The 27,351-nt window shown below is 59.6% G+C and overlaps 1 protein-coding gene across 3 annotated transcripts in view; it reads left to right on the forward strand.

Moving 5' to 3' along the window:
- SCUBE1 (signal peptide, CUB domain and EGF like domain containing 1) overlaps window positions 1–27,351 on the forward strand; it is a 138,209-nt gene that overhangs the window by 54,939 nt on the left and 55,919 nt on the right. For all 3 annotated transcript variants that reach the window (XM_032346018.1, XM_032346019.1, XM_032346020.1), the window contains 2 exons: window positions 22,114–22,239; window positions 26,247–26,363. In XM_032346018.1, coding sequence (XP_032201909.1) covers window positions 22,114–22,239; window positions 26,247–26,363 — 243 coding nt within the window. The remainder of the gene's footprint in view (window positions 1–22,113; window positions 22,240–26,246; window positions 26,364–27,351) is intronic.

Consider the following 27,351-nt stretch of genomic DNA (forward strand, 5'->3'; position numbering starts at 1 on the left):
CCTGTTGCTGCTGGGACAGCCTGTGAGTCCAGAGCCATCTGGCGAATCAGACTTCTCGTGTCACCTGACTCTTCCTAATGCCCGTCAGCTTCTCGGAGCCTCCCCAGAGCAGAGAGAAACGCACGAGGGCTGGTTCTGATTAGAGGGGCCTGGATGCATGAGCAAGGTCAGCCGGGGTCAGTCTAGGCTCCTGGCCGAGAAACAAGGGCGTGGGACTCGGCCCTCCTGAGTGCCCCCACTTCCTAGGCACCAGTGCAAGCCCTGGCCTGAGGCACGTGGATCTGGCCAGGCTGGGGCTGGGAGTTCTAGGGTTTCAGCTGTGCTCTGTCTGCACCGGCCATGGGACCTCGGCGCAGCCACTCCTGCCTCTCTGGTCTCCTCCTCTGTAAATTGGGACCAGTGAGCCCCCGCAGGCAAGTGAGGGAGCCACTAGGGAGATGCTCCGAAGCAGGCAAATGCAATCCCTTCCCTGGGGTGGCCGCTCCCAGGCAGCTTCCTCCGATCTTTAGAGCTCAGGCTCAGTTTGGGGAGACAGCTGTCCCTGTGTGCCAGCACTGGGCAGGAGGGGACCCGGGTGCTGTTTCTGGCACCACTGTAGCCTGCATTTGCTCCCACTCAGCCTTGGCCGCCAGTCCTGGCCAGTCCCAGCCTGCCTTGCCACCTTGGTGGTCGTGTGCTCTGGGAGCCTCTCCAGTCCCAGAGTGGATGGGCCACCGAGGAGCCAGAACCTTCTAGCTCTCTCTGTCCCGTGCCTGTTCTTTATTCTTAAATTTATGTCACGTCTGTGCTCCAAGAAGGTATTGCCTCCTGGATGAACTTGTCTCTTTCCTCCCAATGAAGAATTCCTTCTTTCGGTCTAAGTAGCATTGGCTTAAGAGGAGAAGGTGCTCAGAAAGGCACGGTTCTGATCAGCAGGGGGTCTGCAGGCTGTGTTTCATTCATCCTCACACCAGGTGTCTGGCGGGTCCCTGAGTGCCTCCTTCCCCGTGTTTGATGCACGGGAACGGGCCTCAGGGCAGCTGAGCTTCTGTGCCCCCTCAGAGCCCGAGGCCCCCGCCGAGCCAATGCCAGCCTGGCACTCTCCCCGCAGGGGCATCACGGGTTTACCTGAGTGCCTCCAACATTCCGGTTAATACGCCTCCGAGCCTGTTTCAGTACAGCTAGGAAACCTCGTGCATTCCTCGTACAATGTCTCACAGAACTCAAGAGTTGGCATCAAGGTGACCCTTACTCCAGCAAAAATCGGAGGTGCAGCGTGGAATAGGAAAGTGCAGCTTGCTTTATGTTAAATGACGATGATGATAGCGCGAGCTGCATTTACTGCGCGCTCACTGCCTGCCAGACATCGGCACTGAGCACTTGTCATGCACGAGCTCTAAGTGAGCCCATTTTCCGGAATAAGAAACTGAGGCACAGAGAGGTTGGGGAACTTGCCCAAGGTTGCCTAGCCGTCGCTCTGGCAGTCTGGCCCTAAAGCCCAGGCAGACTATGCAGAGGGTTCTGACAAGGCTCAGCTGGCACAGGCTACGTGAGACCCAGGGGAGGCCCTGAGGGACAGCAGAGACACCTCCTCAGTTGGCACCACCCGCAGGTCCCCACAAGGGAGCATTCCCTATGGCACAGGTGCTTCACGAAGCATGGAGGGAATAGAAATTTCCTGAAGCGGCTCACCCACTGGGGAAGCAGCCCCAGTCGGCCTTTACCTCTTTTCTGTGTAGTTTGCAAAACCTTTATGAACTGGGGTTACCAAGACAGCCACTCCCATCCGGGCAAGGGAGAATGCTCGTCATTGTCTGTCCCGGTGCGGAGTCCGCAGACACCTGGGCTGCCATGGCAGGTGTCAGCCGTTCCGTCCTGCTGCTGCGCAGTGGGTCTCACTGGGAAGACCACAGGGCCGGGGGTGGGGGGTGTTCCACGCGCCCACACGGTCGGAGACTGGGGGCTCCGGGCTCGCCGGAGTCGTGCTTGGGCTTCGCACCAGCTGTCTGCCTCGTGGGAACCTTCTCACTTGTTTCGGAGCTTATAGCTACACCCCGATGGTTGCCTTGTGCCAGGATGGCCTCTGTTAAATCACTCTCTTAGAGCTCGACATGAAATAGTGTTGGAGTCTGTTCGTTTAATCTACAAGTCTGTGAGGGTAAATACCCCAGGGTAGCTGAAGACAAAACAACAGGTTTTTTGTGGGTTTTTTTTTTTAAGATTTTATTTATTTATTTGACAGAGATCACAAGTAAACAGGGAAGCAGGCAGAGAGAGGAGGAAGCAGGCTCCCTGCTGAGCAGAGAGCCCGATGTGGGACTCGATCCCAGCATCCTGGGATCATGACCTGAGTCAAAAGCAGAGGCTTTAACCCACTGACCCACCCAGGCGCCCCAAAACAACAGGGTTTTTTTTTTAAACTTTTTACTGTGAAAGAGTTACAGATTCATAAGAAAATGCAAGAATAGTAGGGAGAGGTCCCATGAACGCATAGCCCCGTGTCCCCGCTAGAGAGCATCTTCCGTCTCTGCAGAACGGCACCGGCCTGGGGAGCTGGCGTCTGTACTGTGTGCGCATGCCGTTCTGTGCCTCTTCCTGGGTGCAGACCCGCGGAGCCCCCCAGCACTCCGCAGTGCGCATCAGAGGGGCGCCTGCTGGCTCAGTCACATATGGAGCTCGTGACTCTTAATCTCGGGGTTGCGAGTTTATGCCCCACGCTGGGTGGAGAGATTGCATCAATAAATACAGAATCGTTTTTGAAAAGCATTCCCACCGTCACAGCGACGGCCTAGCTGAGTACGCCGCTGGGCACACCGCCAGCTCTCTCCCTCTCTGCACTGGGGGCTGTACGAGGCCGCGTCTAAACCACATGCCTCGAGAGTGAGAGGAGGCGTGATTCATGGTGACAGGGCAGCAGGGATAGCCTGGGACTGTCCTGGGCAATCCGAGGCCTCGGGTCACCCTAATATTACCTCATTTAACACCTTGAACCTTTGAAGGGAGATGCTGGCTGCTCCCCTGTGCAGCTGTGCCCAGAGTCACGGGGTGCCCAGGGCTCCCACCCCCGTCCCGGGCAGTCTGGCTTCAGATCCTGACCACCTCCTGGGGCTGCCTGCCACCACTTAAAGCAACCACGACCATCCCACAGTTCACCTTCTTCAGTCAGCCGTGAAATGGGCTTCTAAAGAGAGGAGGGACTTCCTCACCCACCGGCGCTCAGCACCCCGACTGAGGTTCTGATGCCCAAGCGTGCACCCTGGGCATGACGTGGTGTGGCCTGGTGTGCTGGGTGGTCAGCGTGGGCCCTGGGCAGCAGCGCCGAGGGGCTCGGCCAGTGGCCTGTTCAGCTCAGAGGGAGCGCCGTCTGGGGCCCGGAGCCTCGGAGAGGTGGAGCGTGTGGAAGAAGCCCCCGAGAGCAGGTGGCCCCCGAGGTAGCCAACTGGCAGAGTGAGTGGGCGGGCAGCGGGCCTGGGTCTCTTGGAGGACTGGGGAGGGAGACGGGCCGTGGCGCTTGTGGACGGAAGGAAAGGGTGAGAGGCTGCTGGGACCATCGGGGTCCAGGCCTTGGTTGAAAGTAATGGTTCGGAAGCAGCTGACCTTGAAAAGCCACTCAAAGTAGGCCATGGTGACAGGCAGAAGCCCGAGACACAGGTGCAGGCCACCGCCGCAGGGTCACAGACACAGAGCCCGCCTCCTCCCGTCCTGGGCCCGAGTTCTGGGATCACCCGGAGCAGGAAGGGCCCTCAGCACCACCCCCTGTGGGGCCACCTGATGGAGCCTGACGGGTTGGGCGCCAGCTTTGCGCCGATGTCAGGTCACGTCTGTGCCGGGCGGGGAGGCGGCTCCCCCCAGGCTCCTCTGCGTGCCTGATGCTCCTCGGATGTGGTTGCTCTGGATTTTGCTTCCAGCCTCGCCTGGACTCTGGGTCTCCAGCCGCTCCCGCCCCCAGCACTCTTGTGCTCTTCGCCACGGGCCGTCCGGCTGGCCTGGCCTCCCCTCTGGCCGGGGGTCCTCTGATAGCCAAGATTTCAGCTCTGTTCTCGTTGGCCAGGAGAGGCCGTGTCCCCGCAGTCATTCTCGCCTGTTGGACAGTGAGTCCCGGACCCTGGAACCAGACCTGAAGTGGGTGCAAATCGGAGGGTCGGGATTCGGTGCTCAGTGGGAGTTTGGACTTGCTGTGAGTGTTACGGGCCACCTGTCAGTCCTGGGGGTCGGGGCATGGCCCGCCATTTGAGACTGTCCCTGAACACCTTGGGGTGGACAGAGAGATAAAGCAGTTTTCTGGCAAGTGGCACTGGCGGCCATCAGGGTCTGAAACTTCCACCGGGGCAGTGTGGGTAGAGAGGAGGGTGGCTGAGGAAAAGACGACAGAAAGGTGGACGAGGGGAAGGTGACAGGAGGATGGAGGGAAGGTGACAGGAGGGGGAGGGGAGGGTGACAGGAGGGGGAGGGGAAGGTGGCAGGAGGGGGAGGGGAAGGTGGCAGGAGGGGGAGGGGAGGGTGACAGGAGGGGGAGGGGAAGGTGGCAGGAGGGGGAGGGGAAGGTGACAGGAGGGGGAGGGGAGGGTGACAGGAGGGGGAGAGGAGGTGGCCAGGCAAAGGTGAGAGGCAGGGTAGGCAGGGAGTTCTGCAGAGGCGTGCTGTGGGCAGGCGCGGACTAGTTCAGTGGCAGCTGATTCTGGACAAGGTGGGGCCATGTCCTCTTTAACCGACGGAGCCCTGGAGGGGAGCCTGGAGGCTCAGAAGCAGCCGCCCTTCCCGGGACGCTGAAAATGCAGGTCATCCCAGCCCTCTCAGTCGGGGTCCTGATTCACAGATGTCCAGGAGAGGCAGGCGCCGGCCCCCTGTCACGGTCAGCGGACGCAGGCCTGGCCCCAGCCTGGGGCCGGAGTAGGTCGCTGGGAGTTGACTGGTATGAGGAGAACTCGGAAATCTGGGGCTCCATCAGGGTTTAGGGGCTTGGGATAATTAACTGGCATTTCTGATCCCCCTGTAGGTGTCCTGGGGGCTTGGGGACAGCACTCTGCCGTCCTTACTTCACTCGGTGACCTGTGGCCAGGCATGGAAAGGGGCTGGGCTCCCCCAACCCCGCAGTGCTCAGAAGCCCCACCTCTGAGCCAGGGCCCGTCCTCCCGGAGCACACAGACCTGGGGAGGCAGACGCGACGGCGTGCGCCGTGGGCCTGAGTGTCCGTGTGTGGAGGGCCCTGGCACAGGGGCCTGGGGCGGCGGGGAGGGCTGCTGGGCTCACTCCGGCGGCAGAGGAGACCGTCTGCTTGCTGGTGCCGCCCTTCAGATTCAGTCCTTCCAGCCAGACTCCTGGGAGGGTGCAGTAGAGGCCCTGCAGGACGGGGCCCTCCAGTGGGCCACAGCGAGACGACTCCAAGGAGGCTAAGTGCACCTCGCTGTCAGGCCCTGCGTCCACTGCTCCAAGCCCGTACTGCCGAAGAACTGGCTGGGGAGCTCCCTGGCAAGGGTTGCTGGGGAGTTTGGGCAGACCCCTGGGGGTGGGCCATAGCAGAAGGCCACCAAGCCCGAGGAGCCCCAGAGCCCCAGGAGCAGCCTCTGGCGGCACCCACCTCCTGCCTGGCCCAGCGGCATTTGTCCTGGACCCTCCTTCCGTGCTCCCCCAGGGCTGGTCCTTGACCATCCTCTGGACTTTGTCTTCCACCCTGCCCTCCTACTCTCACTTGCCCTTGGCCTTGGCCTGCAAGCAGATTGGACTCTATCCCCCAACCCCCTTCTCAGCCAGCAGGTGCCCTCCCTTGCTAGGCTCACCCCCAGCCCTCTGCCGCTCAGCTTACACTCCCAGTTGCTCCCACGCTTGTAACCCCCTGGGAAGCGCTTTGGGTGAGCGCTGTCATCCCCACCGCTAGACGGAATGCTGAGCTGGGCCACCCTGTGAGACAATACTCAGGACAGGGCAGGGGGGTGGCGGACGGACACATTTCTAATGCTAAAGCCAGTTTCTCTTCTGCTGCTCCATGCACCTCCAGACTCCAGTGAGCAAGCCTATGGGCAGACCCACGGTCCCTTCTCATTACCCCAGCCACATGCCGCGGCTGAGCCTCCTGCCTGTGCGCCGGGCTGCCGGGCTCCTGTGGCCTCCGGAGATGTGATTCCCGCATCGCGGGATCCGGGCCAGGCCGTGACCCAGGGGGCTGCAGCGTGGCTCCCGCAGGCCCAGAAGCATCCCCAGCCCAGTGCCAGGGCTTTCTGTCGTCAGCTTTAGGTGCTGGGGACCCTGTGAGTGCAGGTGGTGGGAATGTTCTGTTTTCAATGAGGGGAAATAGCATGGCCACACCGGAGAATCCAACTCCTGCCTCAGGGCAACCCTTTCCGGCTGCTCCTTGGGGTGGACCGGCCAGGCTAGAGGAGGGACCAGGGCAGGGGGCGCACAGGTTCTCCTCGCTCGCCTTGCCTGCTGCAGACCAGGGGGGCGGGAGAACGAACAGCTCTCGCATTTAGCGGGAAGATTTATGGTGCTGCCGGAGAAGGCCTGGCCTGGCCCTGTGCAGTCCGGAACGGCCCTTGAGGCGGGGACAATAAATCCAGCCCATTATTTTTTACGAGCCTCCCACCCCATAAACAACTCCTTTGGCTGGTGAGTCCAGCTTCACGCCCTTCTCCTGGCCTGGCCTCCAGCCAGCCCTGGCCAGGCACCGGGACCCCAGCACCGACGGCACCACGTCGGCAGGGGCATCTGCCCTGCTGCAGCCCCTCGGGCCTCCCAGAGGGGACAGCGCCGGGCAGATGGTGAGCACCAAGCAGAGAGGGAGCTGCTCTGGCCCTGGCTCCCTTCTCGACCACAAGCCCTCCGGCCTCAGTTTCTTAGTCTGTAAAGTGGGGCAAACATGAGTATTCTTTAAAGAATTGTTTATGAGGACAGCTGGGGACACCCTGAGTGCCCTGATGGCGTGCGCTGACCTGAGCATGACAACACCATCAGCTGTCACCGGGCATCACTGTGCGCCAGGCACTGAGCCCGTACTTTGCTGCGGGCAGTGGGATCCTGAGAGCGATCCTGTGCCACACAGCTCTTACTGTCCTCATTTGGCGGGGGAGAAATGGACCGTGAGCAGCAGAGACATCTGTGCGTAGTGAGTAAGGGGCACGGTGAAGATTTAAACCCAGGTCCAGCTAACTCCTAAGACCAAAGGTACTGCTGAGAACAAACAGGTGGAGGGTGGGGGCAGGGGTGGCCCACAGCCTGGAGCTCCTTATGGCACAGGGGCCCCAACTCCGGGTCAGGCTCACCCCAGTGCTGAGCTGATGCAGCGGCTGGCTCCTGAGCCTCCCTGCCCCACTTGACCTACTGATGGCCGCCGGAACCGCGGTTCGGTCAGCTCCCCCAGCCATGTCATTCCCCACTCAGGACCTGCGCGTGATCCTCTCCTTGTTGTGTATGTTGTGAAGCAGCCACCACGAGCCCATCTCTTCTGCCCCAGACATCCGCCTGCACTGCCTTCCGAGCCTTGACCCTCCTCCCCAACCCCCCCGCCCACCAGCCTTCTGTTCTCCCCGGAACCAAGGAGCCCTGTTGCATATGCCCTTTGCCCAGTGTGGGCCTGGGCCTGTGCTATTTCTTCCACCTCGAGTGCCCTTCCCCGTCCCCTCACTTTCAGAGAACTCATCGTCATCCTTCAAAACCCAGCCTGCTTTCACCTCCTCTAGGAAGCCATCTCTGACTCTTGGCTTGCATGTTTTCCTCTCGGTGTGCACCACAAGATACGAGGGGCTCCTCGGCCCTCTCTCTGGCAGTGCCGGTGTGCGGGCTCCTCAGGAGGACACAGCTGTGGTTCTTACGTGTTAAGCCGGGCAGGAGGCAGAGGAGACGTGCTGAGTGGCGATGGGACCAGATGGGATTCACGTCGTGAGGGAGATCTGGATCTGCCCTGTGGGCGGCATCGGGCCCCTCTTGTGAGCGAGCACAGCCCCCTGCGAGGACTTGCCCAGGGCGTAGGGCTTGGCTGTGGTCGAGCTGGCTCCGCAGCTGTGTTCAGCTCACCCTCCGCCACGGCCCTGCGGCAGGGTAGCCAGAGCTTGCCCGCAGCTAAGGGGACTCCCCCTGCCACTACTGTCTCTGTGCCTCTGCAGCAGCTGCTTCCTCTTTGGGACACCTGTCATCCCCGCTGCCCCAGCGCTGTCCTCCTCTTCCCAGGGCCCCCAACACAGCAGCGGAGCCGGCACGCACCCGCATGTTTGTTTACCCAGCAGAGCCACAGCTTGGCCGTGTGCTCGAGTCAGAGTGAAGAGTGGGCGTGCCGAAGCCCCCACAGGCCGTGTACCTGCCCTTGCTGCGAGCTCATGGGAAAGGGAGAAAACTCAGCCTTTGCTGGGGCCCTGCTGTGTACCGAGCGCTTTATACCCTTTGCTTTTCAAGGACACCTGGCAGTGACACCTGCCGCCACAGTGCACACGGGAGGGAACAGAGATGCGGGGAGGCAGCGGCACCGCTGGTTTGGGATGGAGCCAGACAGAGCCCAAGCGGCCACAGCTCTCGAGCCCCTGCTCTGCTCCACTGCACCGTGGCCGCAACCATGGCGGGCACCATCCCATGGTGGGCATCGTGGCGGGCACCATCCTGTAATAGGCAGCGGAGGAGAGGCACGGCCTGACATGCTAGGAGCGGCTCATGTCCTTAGAGGATCTCCTGCTAGCATGTCCCCCGCATTCGTACTGGCTGCTCCTCCCAGGTGCCCAAGGGCTGCTGCGGGAACTCTCTCAAGGCTGGGATGCTGGCCCCGCCGGCAGCTCGGCTCCCTCCATCTAGTCACCTCTCAGGAGAGAGAAGCGATTTGTTCCTGGTCTGGGCCAGGCCATGGTCTGGGGGCTGCATGAGCTGACTGAACCCCCACGGCTTCCTGGGTGGGTCCCTGTGGAGGGAGGGATACGGTTGCTGGAGAACATAGCGGACACCGTTTATGTTTGGGTTTCAGATAAACTGAATACTGTTTTACTGGAAGTATGACCCATGCGACATTAGGGACATACTTAATACTTGCAAGTATTTGTTGCTTATCTGAAATCCAGATTTAACCAGCCATCTGATGTGCTTATGTGGCACATGTGGAAGTCTGGCAGCCCCCAGAGGGGAAAGCGCCTCCAGCCTCCCCAGCCTCAATGGAGTGAGATATCCTCTGGGTCCCAGAACGCCAGGCCTGAGAGGCTTGGCTGTGCTCGTGGTGACACCTAGTGGTCAGCCGGGGAACTTCAGGGGGCCGGACGGGGTGGGTGGGGGTGCTGGGAGGTGACCCAGGGGCCAGAGTGAAGAGGGGACAGGTGCTGCAGAGCCAGCCTGGGGAGGGGGCGGGGAGACCTGCCGCCTTCGCTGAACACCTGAGTCATGAGGCACTTCACAGAGCAGGAAGAGCACAACTCCCAGGGCCACGCGCCTTAGAATGGGCCAGAATGGGAGGTGTGAGCTGGGGAGCCAGGCCCGCCCCACAGTGGTGCCGCCTTCCCGTGGGACTCTGCAGCTCCGCCCCTGTTTGCGCACACATGCCGGCACGGAGTGCCACATGGTCCTTGCGGCTCTTTGGCGCTGCCACCTGTCTCACAGACACAGCTTTCCCAGGATCCCAGTGTCAGGACTGGTCTGGCCCCGGGGTGGGGGCCAAAGGAAGGCGGGCATCACCTGGGATGCCAGGAGCCAGCCACGGTCTCAGCAGTCCGTTCATCCGTCTGTCCATATGTCCGTGTACACAGGGCCTGCCACCTAGGGAGCAGCTGTGACAAGGGACTTAGTGTCAGCTCTGCGGGTCGGCAGTCCGCCAGCCTTGCTCTTGGCTTGCACATAGAGCCTCACACAGGTGGCACTTTGCAAAGGCTTACAGAATGCGTACGCACCTAATAGGCTGGTGGACAGCCCTAAGCCAGCCGTGCTTCGTGAGCCACCATCTGATGTGGCAACAAGAATGCTGAACTTGAGAGCTGGGGCGTTGGGAACCCCAGGGGATTGAGCGTAGAAAGGTTCTGTGTGACTCCCAAGCTGACAGCTGCATGAGCCAGGGCAGGTCACTGTCCTGGCGGCTTCAACCTCCTCAAGGAAAAGGCGAGTCTTCGTCTAGATGGTCTCCAAGGCCCCTTCCAGTGTTAGCTCTACAGAAACCCGGTCCGCTCTGGCTGTTCGCACGCATGTCGTTCAGAGCAGACCAGCTTCACTGTGGAGCCATGCCCCTTGCCTGTCAGCAGCGCACTTCGAACCTGCCGCCCTGAGGTGCACGCTGAATGCCCACGAGGGGCTCACCGATGGTCGGCCCCTGGGAGCGCAGCGCTGGTGAAAGGCACAGACGAGAAGCAGGCCGGCCCTGTGGAGAGGCGAGGTATAAAGGAGACCCCACCTCAGTATCTGTAGAAAGAGACAGCAAGTAGGCAAGTGAGCAGATGAACATGGAAGGTGCTGGACGTCCAGTCACAGAAGGGTTGGACTTTCATGGCTGCACCAGAGGAGGAGGCCAGCTCAGAAGGGCCAGTCCTGTTGGGGCCCTGACGGGGGCTACTGCGCCTGAAGGAGGGGCGGCGGTGAGAGGGCAGAGGGGTCCCGCCCGGAAGTGTGGGGTTGGGGGAGCAGTGAGGAAGGTCAGGCAGACAGAGGCAGTGAGACGCGGGCAAGGTGGAGGAAAGGAGCTGGGTCCCCTGAGGGCCCCTAAGGCAGCCCAGGGGATCCCAGGGGGCAGTAGGTAGGCTGGGAGGTGAGGGGCTGGGACCGCCTTCAGCCCGCTGGCCAGAGGGGCTCCTGTCCCTGCTCCACGACTCAGGTCGGGCGATCTGTCTCTGAGCCCCAGCATCGTCCCCTGTCAGGTGAGACTGCTGACGGGACCTGGTGCTCAAAGTCGCGAGAGACGGTCAGGGACACATGTAAGGGGCCTAGCATGGGGCCTGGCCCTGAGGAGCTCGGGGTAAGTGGAAACCCACAGTCCTCATTACTCCCACTGCCCAGGCGGGGCTGCCCCCAGAGATACAGCCTGCAGCGGGCTAGGCGCCGGGTCCCCCCGGGGGTCTGGTCTGGGGCAGCCAGCTGCTGGCGCCTTGGCCAGGCCGGGCATTGCCCAGGATGATGTAATTCCAGGGACAGAAGGCAGGAGGGAGAGCCCTGTGTCCTCACTCAAGCCCAGGCCTCGTCACGAGAGGCTCCCAGAGCACCAGCCAAGCGCAGATACTGTCGGAGTGTAATTAGGGTTCCAGGGAGAACCAGGCGGGGAGATGTGCAAGGTCTGAGCCGGCACCATAACGTAGGCCGCTGCCAGGTCTGGGCCTGCAGACAGATGTACTCCTGCCTGAGCATTGGCCCCTGTTCTGATGAAGAGTCAAAAGCCCAGAGTGGCCAAGCCCAGGCCCCTCACCAGCACAGAACATTTCTCGGGCCTTCAGTCTGGGCTAGGCCCCGCGCAGAGCATCGGGGTAAAGAGGTGACTTGGGCTTGGGCCCTGCCTCCTCCAGGAGCCCCTAGTCTGGGGCAGGCAGGGGGAAGCCTGGCAGGCCCAGCAGTTAGAGTTAGCACGGTAGGTGCTCTGAGAGAGGGAAGTGCAAGGGCTTCAGAGGCCCCGGCCAATCCCCAAATGCAGCCCAGGGACCTTGAAGGAGGATGGAGACAAGGAAGGCTTCCTAGAAGAGGTGACACTCAGTCACAATCTCAAGAAACTATAGTCGGAGCTGTCATTCACAGGAGGAGGGAGTGTGTCCCAGGAACCACATCCCTAAAGGCACCAAGGTGAGACGGGAGGGCAGGACGTGCAGGCTGACGGTGTCCCTGTTACCTAGGGCCACCGCGGGCCCTGTGGGGTCAGGAGGACCTGAAGTACCATACTGAGAACTCAGCCTAATCCTCTGGGCACTGCGTTTGGAGCACTAAGAAGACATCGATGTGTTTTTAGCAGTGGGAAGACACAGTCAGGTTTATGCTCTAGAAAGTTCCCTTTGCAGCTTGTGAAGGGCAGGTCTTTGAGTCACAGGGAACAGGTTCAAGTCTCACCTCTGTGTCACGTCCTACCTAAATGGCCATGGGTAAATTGCTTAACCTCTGTGAATTCTGAAAACGAGGAGAAAGCTACTTGCCGTGCAGGGTGCCATTACAAAGATCTGCAGTCTAGTAGTTTGTCTCTGTGCCAGGCTTGGGGCTAGGCCCTGGGCAGTCGGGAGCCTCGGCGAGCCTCAGGCAAAGGGTCTGAGGAACGCGGAGGTTGGAGGCAGGGTCAGGGTGAGAGCTCAGCCGCTTGGAGCAGCTGGCATTTGAGCTGCCTTGGAGAGACAGGATGTGGACATGTGGACACAGGCAGTGGGGACAGGAGCTGGGTCGTTCCGGTGCGCCATGTCGCCGAGGGGAAAGTTAAGGAACCGAAGCGGACGAACCCGGGCTTCCCTGGCCCTCCCCTCAACCTGACGGTCTGTCACTTCCTGGAAGTGCCCTGGGAGAACAGGTTCCATGAAACCCATGTTCGCCTGTCCACCCTGTGTGCCTTGAGCAAGTCACCAAACCTTTTTTCACCCTATTCTCCTCACTTGCGAAGTGGGGATAACCGTGTCTACTCTGAGAAGTGCCCGTGAGGCTTACAGGCCATGATTCTCGTGAAGGGCTTAGTATACTCTAAGTGCTCAAGGGCGCCTGGGTGGCTCAGTGGGTTAAGCCTCTGCCTTCAGCTCAGGTCATGGTCTCAGAGTCCTGGGATCGAGCCCCACATCGGGCTCTCTGCACAGCAGGGAGCCTGTTTCCCCTCCTCTCTCTGCCTGCCTCTCTGCCTACTTGTGGTTTCTCTCTCTGTCAAATAAATAAATTAAAAGTTCTTTAAAAAAAAAAAAAATACAGTAAGTGCTCGCTAACAGTAGCTGTGGTTGACAGCTCACAGCGAGTTTCTGGCTGGACCCCCTACATCCAGGCCCCCGGGACCTCACATCAGCTGTAAGCTCTCTGTGCCTCAGTACCCTCCTCTGGTAAGTGGGGAGAATCCCACAGGGCGTGAGACAGCTCGGCACCTGGGCCGTGGCTGTCACCGAGACCCCTCCAGCAGGCCTGTCCCTGCCCCCGCTCCCGTGCCTCTGCCCCATGGCAGGACCTTTCCCTCTTTGCTTCATTCCCCTTCAGAGCATGTGGGAGCCCATGTTTGTTTCTGCCTGCCTCGCTTGGCCGGCTTGCCAAGTCTGGGCTGCGGAAGGCAGCAGCCTCTCCCCGCCACCCCCAAGGCTCCAGCCTCTTTCTGGGCTCCGTAATTTTCTATTGATGAGGTTGCAGGGGAGGAAAATCCCTTCCTGCTGAGGTGGGGGGAAGGGTGGAGCGGGCTAAGTGTTCTTTTCTCCCTGCTCTGCCTTCCCAGCTCGCCTTCCTTTCCCCTGTGGTTAAGGGACATGGATGCGGAAAGTGATGGTATTGATGAAGTCGCCATAGCGACGACCCTTGGGAGGCACACATTCCGGCTTTGTTATCCTGGGCCAGGACGAGGAGAAAGGGCCAGCTCTGAAGTACAAACAGATTGGGCCCGCCTCCCCCTGCCCTGCTTTAGCTGCACCCGTGAACTTTGCTTTGCCGAAGACGCGAGGTGCACACAGTTTGGGGCAGGCAGATTCTGCCATCGATTACCTCTGTGCACACCCTCATGGAGTCTCCAAAAATGATAGGAAGCCTTTGGGGAAAATAACGGCCAGAGCCTGTCCCAGGGCCCAGAGTAGGCAGGAATGGGGGGGGGAGGGGGACATGGCGAGCAAGTCCTGGGCTCTGGGGAGCAAAAGGCTAGGCTGGGAACCTGGCCCTGCTTCTCAGGCATGGTGTGGCCCTGGCCGCTCTTTCCCACCCGGATCCCGCCTCCGTTTGCTTGTCTGTGTAATGGACATGGTGATACTCGCTTCTCAGGCCTGTGATGAGGGTTAAGTTAGATGAAAGGGTTGTTAGAGCCCAAGTTCCCTACACCATGTGTTCTGGAAAAGCCAGAGAAAGGGGCTCCTAATTGCATCCCAAACCCAGCCTTCCTCCCTTCCCCAGAGCCACTGCCCTCCCTCCAGGCTCTTTTGTCCCTTTCAGCGTGATGGCAGTAGCTTCCCACGTGCTTCTGGCCTGTAGCCTTGTCAGAGCGGCTGCCCTGGCCTGCCGCATCCACAGACCTTCCTGCCACATAAGCGCACCCCCGCCCCATTTACAACCTTTCCATGGCTCCCCTGGCCGCGGCTGCCGTCCCTGGAGCTCTCACCTGTGTCCGTAGCCTCACTGGCCCAAGAAGGGGAAGGCGGCTTGAGTGAACACCTGGGAGGCAGGGCCTCGACGAGCCACTGTTACACGGCGGGGAAACTCAGGCTCAGTGGGAAGTGATTGCCCAAGGTCACGCGGCAAGTGGCAGAATCTGAAATTGCGCCCAGTGTCCTGGCAGTGGAGCATCTGCCTCCTCATTGCCCCCTGCCCGGTCCTGGGCACAAGGAGACACTTGGTCCGAGTTTGCAGAACATAATTGGATTTGGATGGGTTAGATTGAATTAGATTCGACCTGGCGAGCAGCCTGGCCTGCCTGGCACCAAGCCCCTGAGGACCAGGATTTCTGGAAACGACTCTGAAATTCAATCTTATTTCCCCTGTAGGCACGGAGGTAAACAAGGCTTTCTGCTGAACTTGGCACTGTGTCACTCCCCATATCAGGACAGGGAGCTAGGCCAGGGGAGGCCACACGTGGCCCCGGGACAGCCATCTTGTTGTTCAAGAGCAGATGTGGTACAAAGCAGGAGCCATGGGAGGGCAGAGTTTGGGCCGGGGCCCTTGGGTTCTGCAGGCTCACAGAAACCCAATCTGTGCCCAGGCCTGGGCTTGGCCCCTGCTCTGAAGGAGCTTGAGGACTGGCATCATGGAGACCATGGGCCAGCCAGAGCTGGCCAGAGGGGTCTGGCCCCCTCAGAGGAGCTGGGGTGGGGTGGAAGCAGAGCGGGTAGAGCCAAGGACCCTGAAGACCCTTCAGGGGCCATCCCCTGGAGCAGAAGTGCTTGGTGTCCAGCGCCTCATGTGCCTCGGTGCTCCCCTGCCAAACTCACGGACCCTTGGCAGGAGCCGTGCTGGCCGTGCTGCCTATGGCTCACTGTCCGCAGGACAGCCCTCCCAGAAGAGGGTAGAGGGAGTGCCACCTTCTCCGTCCCTGGGATTGAGGCCGAGGGAGCCACAGCAGGCTCCAGGGCCCCATCCCCTGCCCAGGCCTGCACTGCCTCGGTCCCTGGGCCACCACAAGCTCATCTGCCAGGTGATGAGGAACTGACATGGTCATCCTAGAGCGGGCTGTGTTAGAGGAGAGGCAGGGCCCTGTCCCACCAGTGACTACAGGACTTCTCAGAGTCTTTAATGTATGCCGTGGGGTCCCTGAAGGGCTGTTTCATAGAACACCCAGCTGCGAATGCCGCAGAATGCTCTCACAGTTCTCTGAGGCGCGCGGAGGCTGGGCAACCTTTGTCTCTCTCCTCCTCTTCCTCCCTTCTCTCCTACCTTTGCTCTCCTAGTATTTCTTTCAGGCCCTATGCTGGGCACTAAGGACCCAGGCAAGGATAAAGAGGTCCCTTGAAGTTCCCCCACGGGGGTGGGAGAGGTGGCTTAGCAAGGATTTGCCTGTAGCACCAGGTAGGCTGAGTCAGGAACCTGGACTGTGCCACACCATTACATAGTTCTCTCGTTTGAGTCTCACGGCAACCTCTGGAGGTAAAGGATATGACAGCCCATCTCGCAGCTAAGAAAACAGAGACCCGGGGCGCCTGGGTGGCTCAGTGAGTTAAAGCCTCTGCCTTCGGCTCAGGTCATGATCTCAGGGTCCTGGGATCGAGCCCCGCATCACGCTCTCTGCTTAGCGAGGAGCCTGCTTCATCCTCATTCTGCCTTCCTCTCTGCCTACTTGCGACTTCTGTCTGTCAAATAAATAAATAAAATCTTAAAAAAAAAAAAAAGAAGAAGAAGAAGAAAAGAAAAGAAAGAAAGAAAAGGAAAGAGAGACCCAGAGAAGAAGGTCTGACCAGAGGCTCAGTCAGGTACAACACAGGCGGGTTTCAGCCCCTACCCCTCTTGGGATTGGCACACCCTCCCTCAGGGTGCCTTGATGGTGGTGAGCACTGGGACTGGCCACCTTCCAGGCTCGGCAGCTAGCCTTGCCCTGTGGAGGCCCTGCAGCAGGACGTAGCACCAACAGGACACCTTCCCTGCCCGCGGGAGCTTTCTGGCTGGTGGGAGAGGTGACGGCAGGTAGACGAGCACAGGGAGACAAACAGAGTGGACCCTGCCTCCCACCCCATCTGCACTTTGCCATTTGAAAGGGAGAGACAGAGAGCCGGGAGACTTGGTCTGCAGGGTCCGGTCTTGAGCTACACTAGAAGAACGGGGGCATCAGGCAGCCGGCGAGGGGAGTCCAGAGAAAGCGCGTTTGTGGCAGAGACGCCTCTCAGTGCTGGCCAGTGGCATGGCTGTCGTAGGCTGGCCCATGGACCATCCCCTTGCTGTGCTGAGAGCCGGTTGTGTGTGGAGGCCAGGCCTGCCAGAGGCCGCTGTGGTGCCTGCAGCAGGTGGGGGGGCCGGCGAGGGTGCCGAGGGAGAGCGGGGTGCAGAGGACAAGCAGGTGAAGGGTGGGCCGGCCGGGCTTCTGGGGGGACCCTCGCGCTGTTCCCAAAGGCTAGTGGGGTGACGCAGGCAGAGTCACCTGATGGCTCTTTGGTGAGCTGAGGCTCCCCCCTTGTGCTCAGGGTCAGCTGCTACAAGGTCATAGGAGCCAGGGGTTATGTGCTTTGTTGAGGGGCTGCCCAGAGAGCTTCATGGAGGAAGAAGCATCTGCGCTGGCCTTGAACGTTAATAGGTTCGTAATTCTGAAGACAGTTAATAGTGGCAGCTGCCACTTACCACCCTCTGCACCAGGCTCCCCGTTCTGTTCACCCCAGGAAGAGCTTGCGGCCAGTCAGCCTATTGGGTCCCACACGCATAGTGCGGGACCCCAGGGCGGGACAAGATGGCTGCGAGCCCAGCAGCCTGGGCTGGAGTCCTGCCGTCTGGCCTGAGACAGACACGTCCCATCTCGGGACCTCCTTTTCCCATCTGCAAGCTGGATGGACAGGACTGCAAGGCTCCACCCAGCCCTGACAGCCTGTGGCTCTGCCCCGCCGTGACACACATCTTCCCGCGGCCCGCAGCAGCCTGTGGGCCCCGACGCCCAGGGGAAGGTAATGTGGCTTCTGTGTCTCCAGCCGGTGAGGAGCTGAATTACCAGTGCAGAGCAAACCCTAGTCCTCAGCCCCAGGCTGGGCAGCTGCGACCTTCTCTGCGATGGTTGCCGACGTGAGGGTGACACCCTGATGGCCACCAGCTCGGAGGAGCTTCCTCCAGAAGCTGTGAGGCTGAGAGGGCTCCAGGCTCTGTGAGGCCGGCAGTTGGGGGCGGCCTGCTCCTTGTCAGCCTGTCTCAGCGTGGTGGCTGCCGGCGTGTGAGGGCCAGACCTGTGTCCCAGCCCCCCATGGAGGAGGGGAAAGCTTATTCCACTTCCCTCCCTTCACGGTGAGGACACGGAGGAGCCCGTCCCGGGCAGGACCTATCTGGACAGTGAGGACCGACAGGCTCAGAGCTCAGCCTGTCCTCAGGGGCTGGTCGGAGAGTCACAGGAAGACCAGGGAGGAGAAACATGGCCACCATGTCAGTGCTGTGAGCGAGGGGAGCACAGGCGTCCAGAAGGCCGCTGACTGGGCTGGGGGACCGAGGAAGGCTTCCTGGAGGAGGGACACGGTGGCATTTGGCCCTACAGAGCCTGCGCCTTCTGGAGTGCCACCACGGGTTGACCACTTCCTGTAGCGTCCAGGCTGCGGCAGGTGCAGCCAACTGAGACACCCCCTTAACCCAGTGGAGACAAGAAGTGACAAGAGCCTGGAGAATGAGGGGAGGGGGCACGTGGCTTGAGGCCCAGCCTCACGCCCAGGATTCACACAGCAGGGTCAGGAGTCAGCGCCCGCCCCCACTCCCTTCTCCTCTGCCAGGACTCTCCTCCCAGCTAGCTCTGCCATTGATTTGGAAAATGCAGTTTCTAATTTTAAAAAGTTAATGTTAACATGTAATACATTTTTTAATTTCTATTGTTATAAATTATTAAATGTAAGCTTCCCCCATTGAATTTCTGCTGTAGTAAACATGAGTAGCTATAGCCTGTCAACACCTGAACAGAAACTCTTCAGGCTCCTCTGTAATTGTCAGAAATGTAAAGGGGTCCCATAGCCCTCTTCACGGGGGACCTAGCGCTGGCCCTGCCCTCGGCTTTAGAAGGAGGGCCCTGTGCTCCGGAGCCTGGGGGTGGCGGGCGGGGAGAGCCTCAGTGAGTCAGGTGACCTCACTCCGTTCTTTCCGTAGAAGATGGGGGGCCTTGCCTGCCTCTCCCACTGACGTGGACACAATCAAGGCCCGAGGCCTACCCTCCCTGCTCCGGGTTTCCACTGCTTGCTTCCAGATCGACTTGGACTGGGACACTGGGTTACCCCCACCCCAAATTATCCTTTGTCAGCAAAACATCAACATCTTGGCTCATTATTAAAAGTCTAGATTCTCAGGAAGAAAGACTGCCTCATGACAAGTCCATGGTGTGGGAGAAAGCTGAGTGACTTCTAAAGCCTTAGGCTCTGTTTAGCATCCAACGTTCAGGGCCACATCAGCTCCCCAGTGACAAATTTATGGTTAGTGATGATTAGCAGCGCTTCTCGTAAGTTGTGTTTCTTTGGCTGGGAATGGAAATTCAATCTCCCTTTCCTCATCACATATAAGCCTGAGCTTGAACAGGGCCCCTTGGGCCCTTCCCAACTTAGGAGGAAAGCTCAGATCTGTGTGAGTGGCATCGATCGCCTGGGCCAGCCACAGGGCGGCCCTGGGAGATCAAGGTGGGGCGGCGGCATGGGGGCGACAGGGGGGGCAGTCAGGAAGCCCCATGGGGGCGACAGGGGAGCAGTCAGGAAGCCCCATGGAACTGGTGGGGTTTGAAGAGGCCCAGGATCTTGTCTGTGGAAGACCAGAGAGGCAGGGGCGTGGATGGGGCACTCCCGGGGACGTACAGTGGGCAGTGCGGAATTGTGGGCGGTGGAGTTCGAGTCGTCCGTGGCGGGAGACAAGGCTGCCAAGAGGCAGGAACAACAAGTCCTTGTACATTTGTGGGCACTGGGGAGCCAGAAGGGCCACTTAAGCGGGGAGTGAAGGGTGACACCGGACTTAGCCCACTGTTAACACAGCCATGATGATGGCCCGGGAGGCCACTTGGTGGCTACCACCTGCCGGCCGGCACCTCAGGTCAGCGAGTCTCTGAGCGAGCCTCTCTCCGGAGACCTGGTGAGAGGCTGCATATGTCTCCGTGGCCCAGGAGAGCCCCTCCACTGACAGTTTACCTGAGGAGGGGCTGCCCGGCCTAGCCAAGGTCCCCACGAGGAGCTGTGCTTTCTCTGGCTCCGCAGGAGAAGGCACCAGCCTTCTGCAGTCAGCGCCCCCATGGAAAGATCTGGTGTCAGAATACCCACCCTGCCTTGTCTGTGAGGCAGAGATGATCATGGCCACTTTATTAAAGAAGCGATTTTCTCTGAGACACACAACTAGTAAGAAGACCAGACTCCTACCCCAAGCTGCCTGACTTAAGCCTGTGACCTCAGAGAGCCATACTTTCCGTGTGAGGTTGGCTCTTGCCGGCCCACAAGGGCCCCCGGTGCCCCCTGCCCCACTGCACCTTCAGAGACCTCTCCCCGGAGCTTGGCGTTGGTCGCGGTGGAGCACCCAGAAATGCCACACCAGCCCCAGACCGTCCCCACCCCACCCATCATTCCGCTGCCCGCTGTGTCTCCCACGCCGCCCGGCAAGGTGGGCACGTGCTGCTGTGGATTCCGGGAGAGGAGGGGGCGTCCCTCCACATGCACCAGAAGCTTCCAGCGAGGAGCCCTGGCACCAGAGCGCTCGTTCGCTCAGCCGTTGGGTAGTTGGTCCCACTCTGCGTTGGTCCAGCGGTGTGATCTGGGGAAGGGGGAAATGCAGGTGAGAGCAGAGGTCAGCGCGCCCAGCACAGGGCAGGTTTCCCTCAGGACCATTTCTTTGTTCTACTTAAATTCAGACTTTTTTAAAAAATCTTCGTTGTAGCTGCTGGGGTGTATGTGTTCTTAAGTGTATGTCAGATCTCTGTTGTCCCACACCCGTGCTTACAGCGGACAGGGTCAAGATGGAGCTGGTCCTGGCCCACGGGGCAGCCACCCTGGGGAAAGGAGGCTGCTGCGTGTCCCCGTCTGTGGCTTCCACCCCTCTGTCCGGGGCTGCCTCCTCTCGGACCGGACATGGAAGTCAGGTCTCAGGGCGCCGTGTGGGCGGACAGCCGCTCTTCCTTTCATCTGCCTTTAGCCTCTTGAGGGACTTGTGACCTACAACCTCTCACTTGACCCCTGATGACCTCATAAATTCTGGAAACTCCTCACAAATCACTAGGAAGATAAACATCAACTGGGGTCATCTGAAAGGGGTCTGAGCCACTCCAGGCAGTCGGGGAGGGCAGATCAAGTCTCCTGGGATGGAGCATGGGAGGGTGGGGGTCCCAGGAACTAGGGGTGACTGGGTCCCACCCAGGGACCCTCATTGTCCCTGTCATCCCAGAGCCCTCAGAGCACATTTCAGTATAATCCTCAGCATTCACTGAGTGGAGGCCAGGCCTCTGGAGACTCAATGTTCATGGTCCCCAGTGCTTGCCCTGGAAATCCAGGGCAGCCCAGCCCTGCACTGCACAAGGCCTCTGGGGCAGGAGCGAAACAGAGGTTTATAGCCTGAGGTACTGGTCCAAGTCCTGGTGGTGCCTCTCAGTGCCCCATCGGCCTTTGGACAGGTGTCTTAACCCTGTGTTCCCACCTCTGAAGGGCGTGCTTGCCTTTATAGGGGCGAGGGGCCCAGAACATGCCCAGAACTTTGCCGCTGCCTAGGGTTTGGCACCACAGTAGAGTTTCGGGGAGCCTGGGAGGAGACGAGACAGGAAAAAGCCGGCCTTGTGAGGGACAGGGCTTCCGAGCAGGCCCAGAGAACAAGCTGGAAGGGCCGAAGCAAGGGCAAGAGGAACGGGGCTCCAGGTGACTCAGCCGCTGCAGCCAGAGGGCGGAGACACTAGCAGGCAGTGGGGGGCCCAGCCCTGGCACCCTGGGGCCTTCTCCCCCTTCTGAGGCCTCCCAGCCAGCAAGGAGGCCTGCTGCCGGCTGCCCTTTCAAGTGAGGCTTCACAGAACAAGGTATCTGATGCTGGCAGACATTTTCCTTTAAAAAGAAACCTGCCAAACAGCAGGAACCCTGGGCTGAGATTTTGGAAATTGGGACACGTGTGCTTCTGGACCAGGAACAGGCTCCGTGGGGCATGGGATATGCCGTGAAGCTGGAGGCCAGCAGCAGGTCGTGCAGGGCTCTGCATTTGGGAGTGAGGGTTCCATGGGTCCTGGGAGCCCTGCAGTGACCAGGGACAGAGAGAGATCCCCTCGGGCAGTTGAGGGGAGATGAGTGGCAAGTGGTTCAGGGCACGGCTACGGGGCTGCTGAGGGACGAGCCCGGAGGTCCAGCAGACCAGGGTGGCAGCCTCCGACTTGTGCAGGGACGCAGTGAGAGGTGGCCGTGCAGGATGGACAGGCCTCCCAGGGAACAAGATCCAGCCCGCCAGGGCCCATTAGCTTAGGGCTGCTGCCCACCCACCCAGTCCCCTGACCCGTCAGCGCCCGTCCTGGGCCCAGTCTGAAACCAAAGTCTCCGCCTGCCCCTGTGGGGCATGTGCTGTCCCTGGGCAGATGGAAAGGTGCCGCGTTCCCCCCCCCCCCCGACACACACCCGCCCTAATGAAGAAACGGTCTAAACCCCTGAGCTGTACCAGGTTCTGTGACCTGACCCAGGCAGGGACGCGTCTTCGTGGGTTCCCTGGAGGCCTTCACAGTGCTGTTCTCAGAGTGGCCCTGGTTCGAGACCTGGGCACGGTGTCGGTGGTTTCTCCCTGCTTCCCCTCGTGGACGGCTAGGCGTTCACCCTGGCGTGTGCTGGGGGGCGGGGGGGACTAGCGAGAAGCAGCCGTGGAGCGCTGCGTCTGACGGCGACATTTTATAGGCCGCCTCTCTTCAGCCTAAAATGTTTTCTCTCTTCCCTCCCCCCGGCCCCTGCTCCTCCCCCGTCTGTCTCTTCCCAGAGGGTATGAACTGCATGAACAAAGACCACGGCTGTGCCCACATCTGCCGGGAGACGCCCAAAGGTGGGGTGGCCTGTGACTGCAGGCCCGGCTTTGACCTTGCCCAAAACCAGAAGGACTGCACACGTAGGTAGATGGAGGCAAATGGGTCAGACATCCCCACGCGTCTCCTGCCATTGCTTTATGAGGGATGGGGGGTGGGGGGGTCTGTCCAGTCTGCTGGACGTTGCCCAGGGAGGGCTCTCGGCACCTCGGGGTGGAAAGAAGGGCAAGGTCTCCAAAGAAGCGAGGGGAGGCATGAGGGACAGGGGCTGTGGACTCCAGACACGGTGTTGTGCCCCCCAGCATACCACCACCAACGGCCCCGGCACAGGACCCTGCTCAAGAGCCCCACGGTGCTTGCTGTAACCCCAGCCCCAGAGCCCCACAGGCCCTGAGCCTGAGCTCTCCAGCGGGTATGGCGGGCTGTGCACAGAGGCCTACAAGCCCGGGCTTCTTGGTGGACCGGGGCAGCCCTTGGTGGAACAGGGTGGGAAAGGAGGAGAGGAGCTGGACTGGGGACCCGGGGGGTCCCAGCCTAGCCTGCGTTGACCTTAATTCCAGGATCAAAGATCAACTCTGCAGTCCGCCCCTGCAGGGCCCACTGTAAATGGTGATGCCCTGTGAGATCTGGGTTGAATGAGGCCTCTGGCCAAAGGTGCCGTCCAAGTCAGGCTGGAGGTCCGGCTCAGGTGTTAGGCAGCCTCTTAATGTGGTCCCCCAGCTCCCCAGGAGCAGTGGGAGACGGCAAATGAAGTAGGACCGGGGCTGTACACACTCATAGTCCTCGAGAGCTTCCGACCCAGCTCCCAGCAGCTGTGTGGGGAGGGGTGGGGCGGCCTGTGCTCACTGGGCAGCTGGGCAGCCTGTGCTGGCACCGGGTTGGCTTGTGTGTACCAAGAGCTGAGAGAGACCGGTGTGAGCCCGGCCCACATCTGGCCAGAGACAAGGACTTCATTCCAGGCCTACTTTCTGATACAGAGAAATGGAAACCCAGCTCCCAGTAGAGAAGCAGACCCAAACTTGCCCCGGAAATGGGAGACTGAGCTGCCCAGCTCTCACAAAGAAAAGGGCTTTGCTTTCCAGCCTTCGTTCTGTGGACAAGAAACAACTGACCCTCACTGGCTTGTCATTCTTAGTCTGACTGTCTTGGTTGTCATCAGCTTCCTCTGGCACAAGCTACACCTTTCCCAACCCATGTCCTCCTCAGTCAGCAAGGTCTTGGGGATCCACATGCACTAGACACTACCCCTGTCTCCACGGAGACCATGCTCCAGGCCCACTCACGATCTGTCCACTCCCCATGTGAAGATGCTCCCTTCTGGCCGGGTATATTCTGAGATGTGGGCAGCCTTCCTCTTTGTTCCTGAGCTTTCCAGTGGGATCACACAGATTAACATATACAAGGTCACCCCGCACAGGCGCCCAGCTCCAGCCCCGGGACAACAGCCAGGCCCTCCCGTCCTCTACATCAGACGGTTCCTGTTGCTACAGAGAAACCTGCTGCCCCTCGGCAGAACAGAATGCGAAGAGCTCCAGCTTCCCCAGTCCTCTGGACAATGGCCAAGGCTTGTTAAAAGGCTCAGCTACGAGTAAAGAGCATTCCTTCACTCGGCAAGACTGGCCAGGCCCTGCACTGGGTGCTGGGGAGAGCCGTAGGCCACAGGCAGTGGCTGGAACTGACCGGTCCGTCTGGGATGAGCACGGCAAGGGGATGCTTTGCTCAGAGAACATCCCCCAAGGGACCAACCTGATCCGAGAGGTCAGGGATAAGGCAGTGCTGTGAGTGGCAAAGCCCCCACCACCCCCAACAGAGAAGAGCTAAGCCCTTGCCCTGAATGTTTGCTGGTGAAAGAAACAGCAGCCCCAGCCTCTCGGCTCGGGCGCTGGGTGTCATCCAGCTGTGTGGAGAATCAGATACCAGCCTCGGGGCCAAGGAGCGGGCGAGCACCCTGCAGCCCTCCTGGGAAAGGCTGGCAATCCGGTCAGCTTTGGCCCCTGCTGTGCGGTCTGCATGCTGAGTTCATGTGATGTTACCTCTGAAGCTTTCTCTCTAGCCCTGGAAGCCAGTTTGAGTCTAGGAAATTCTAGATTTGGATTTGGGGTGGGGGCCAGGGCCTGGCCTAGCCAGCCTCTGTGGACCAGCGGGAACACAGGGCCCCTGCACCAAACTCCTTCATCTCTCCAGAGTCCAGGACCCACTCCAGGGCTGGGGGGGGGCTCTCTCCGTCCCCTCTTGGTCATCCCAGAGCCCACAGCACCTGTACTGTTACCATGTACAAGCTGTAGGCCCTAGGTGCTCACGAGCTCAGCCCTTGGGGTCCATGAGATGCACAAACCCCAGTGGGGGGTATGGACCCTAAGCATGGCCCTCCCTCGGGTTGCCTCAGACAGCTCCATCCTCCTTAGAGTCACCTGCAGGGCACAGCCCATGGCCGGGAGCTCAGAGCTCGGAAAGAACTGGCTGTGGTGTTCCACTCCTGCCTGGTCTGAAGCGGGGCTCTCCTCGGTCTGGAAGGGCTTGTGAGGTCCGGGCCAAGGCAGGGCTATTCCCGGGGCTCTGCCCTCACATGAGATCCCCGCCGGTCTATACCAGTGGCTTCCCTGGGGCTCTTCCCAGGCAGAGAGACGAGCTGTTTCAGAGATGAGAGAATGTGACTGCAGGTCACTGGGCTCCCGGGAAAACTGAGAGAAGAGATGCTTCTCTGGAGAAAGGGCCAGAGGGAGCTGGAGCAGTTCTGCGGGTCCTTGAAACGTCATCCCGGAAGTCGGGCCCCTCCTGCTAACGGGACATTAGTTCCCCTTGGAAGAGGCAGCCCACTAGAGCCTCTCTGTGGTCGTGAGGACAGCGTCTGGGACACTGAGCAGAACCACTCTCTTCATGTCCTCCTTAGCTGGCAGGGAGACGGCACGTGTCCAGGCTGACAGGGCCGCCACCATCACTCAGGGATGGACGCCCCAGAGGCTGTGTGCTTTGCCCCTGGGGAGAGCACTGCCTGGGAGAGGCAGCTGCGGGACACAGTTCTGAAATGCTTGTGATCCATCTCCGGGAGCTGCCACCCATGGCTTCCCTCTGGCACCAGCCCTGCCATGCATCAACCTGATGGAACAACATTAACCCCAACTGCCAAATCGGAACTTTTGGCTTGGTTGGTCTGAGATTGATTTTTGCATCTTCGAGCACCTTTAGGGTTGTCTTGTGAGCGGAATAAAGCAGGGCTGCTTTACAGAGATCTGGGATCCCCTTCGGCAATACTGCTTGTCTTAAAATATGGTAACAAGCAGTTTTGTTTTAAAGTAACTTGCATTTATCATTTTTCCTACTTCAGACTGGCTCCTTTCTGTTCAGCTCCCTTCCAGCCTCCCCAGGTTGCTGATGCTGTAGAACATTTCAGGGTTCTGGGCTGCAGGGCTCCATCCAGCTCCTCCAGGCCACAGACCCTGCAAACAAACTATGTAACACGCTTAAATAAAAGGTCTTTTTCCAAAGTGCACGTGAGCTGACATTAATTTGCCCAGATTCCGTCTGTTCGGACATTGCCTTGGGAGGACCTAGCCTGTGAGGGGACAGGGGTTGAGATGGCTGCCGGGACTAGGACTGACTAGACTTCTGCGGGGACATTTTTCCACATGCCCAAGTCCCGGGCAGAGGAGAGCAAGCTGGGCAAGAACTGAATGAGTGTCCCTGTCAGCACGGGCCTGCCACCGCCCTCCCCCACCTTGTGGAGGATGCCTGCCATTAACAGACATCTGTCCCATTGAGACAGTTTCTAAGTGTCTCTGGGACTGAGGAAGGAGAAAATGATCTCTCCTGTCCCTTTCCTCACCTGACACCATCTGAGTCTGTCAGCTGGTGCCAGCCCTGTTGGAAGCCCACATGACCCAGGTCTGTCCCCGTGTCATAGGTCCCATCAGGAGAGCGAGCCATTCTGTTCGAGGCCGCAGTCCGGGGAAATGTGCACCTGTATTCACTGATTGCCTTAAGCCATCACTTTGCTCCCCATCCCTTGAGAGAACCAACCAACACCGATGAACTAACCGTCTTTGTTGTCATTCCTTTTATACACACGTACGTACACTTTGGGCCTAACTAGTAACCTGTAACTACGGGAATGGAGGCTGCCAGCACAGCTGCGAGGACACGGACACGGGCCCCATGTGTGGCTGCCACCAGAAGTACGCCCTCCACTCAGACGGGCGGACGTGCATTGGTAAGTACACCCCTCTACCTCGTGCCACTCTGTCCCCACGCCAGGGTGCACCCTGTGGCCCTGATGTTGGCCGGCACCCCAGCATCACCCCACCATGTCCCAGTTTCCAAGAAGGAAGCTTAAGGGAACAAGAACAGGAGGCACCCCACAGTACTGATGGGGCTGGCAGATGTCCCCAGGGGAAGCCTTCTGGAGAGACTTATCAAGGGCCACCTAGTCACCCGGGACCAAGCACCTCTGCTTTGTGTCACTGTGGGTTTTCTGTGGGTCCTCATCCTCAATGTGGGGGTGGTCTGGGGGGGGTGCCTCAGGAGGGCAGCTTCTGTTTTAAAGCATACGGGTTTCTTCCCCTGATTTGGGGACACGTGGCACATTCATTTAACCTGCATATCAGCCCCATTAGCAACATGAGCTGACCGCCAGCCTGGAAAACCAGGAGGTTTTCTCAGAAAGCAGCTTTAAGTCTTCGCTGTCTTCACCAGGGGAGACTGGATGGAAGAATCCCAAGGGGTTCTGGGTGTTCTTAACTGCTTTCCGCTCCTGAGCTAATGGGGTTCTTGCCAGACTTCTCGCAGCTGGAGTCTCTTCTCAGCGATGCCCCTTCTGTCACCTCCTGTCTCATGGAGTCTCAATTTGAGTTTGGTCACCCCCTTCCTCCTGGTCCGTGTTCGCAGGAGGAAGCTAGAATTTCCATGGTTTCCTCATGCCATGATCAGTAGTAGCGTCTTGCCCTGCTTATCTTTCAGCTGAGAAAAAGAAGAATTTCAAAGTCGGCACCGTCCGACTTTGTTCACCCTCTTGCTTTCTTTCTCTTCAGTGTCGGGCAACTTTCGAAGCCCACAGGCGGTGACCATATGCATTCTTTTTAAGAATCTCTCATTACTGACTCTGAAGATTTTTCTGGAGGGACTTTGAAGTAACAAAAAAGGGGTGGCAAGCAAGCAAAGCCGTGAAGCCAGAGTTTGCTGTCGCATTCTGTCCCTGTGAC

Source organism: Mustela erminea, chromosome 6 (genome assembly GCF_009829155.1).
Source record: "Mustela erminea isolate mMusErm1 chromosome 6, mMusErm1.Pri, whole genome shotgun sequence".
NCBI classification, from domain to species: Eukaryota; Metazoa; Chordata; class Mammalia; order Carnivora; family Mustelidae; genus Mustela; species Mustela erminea.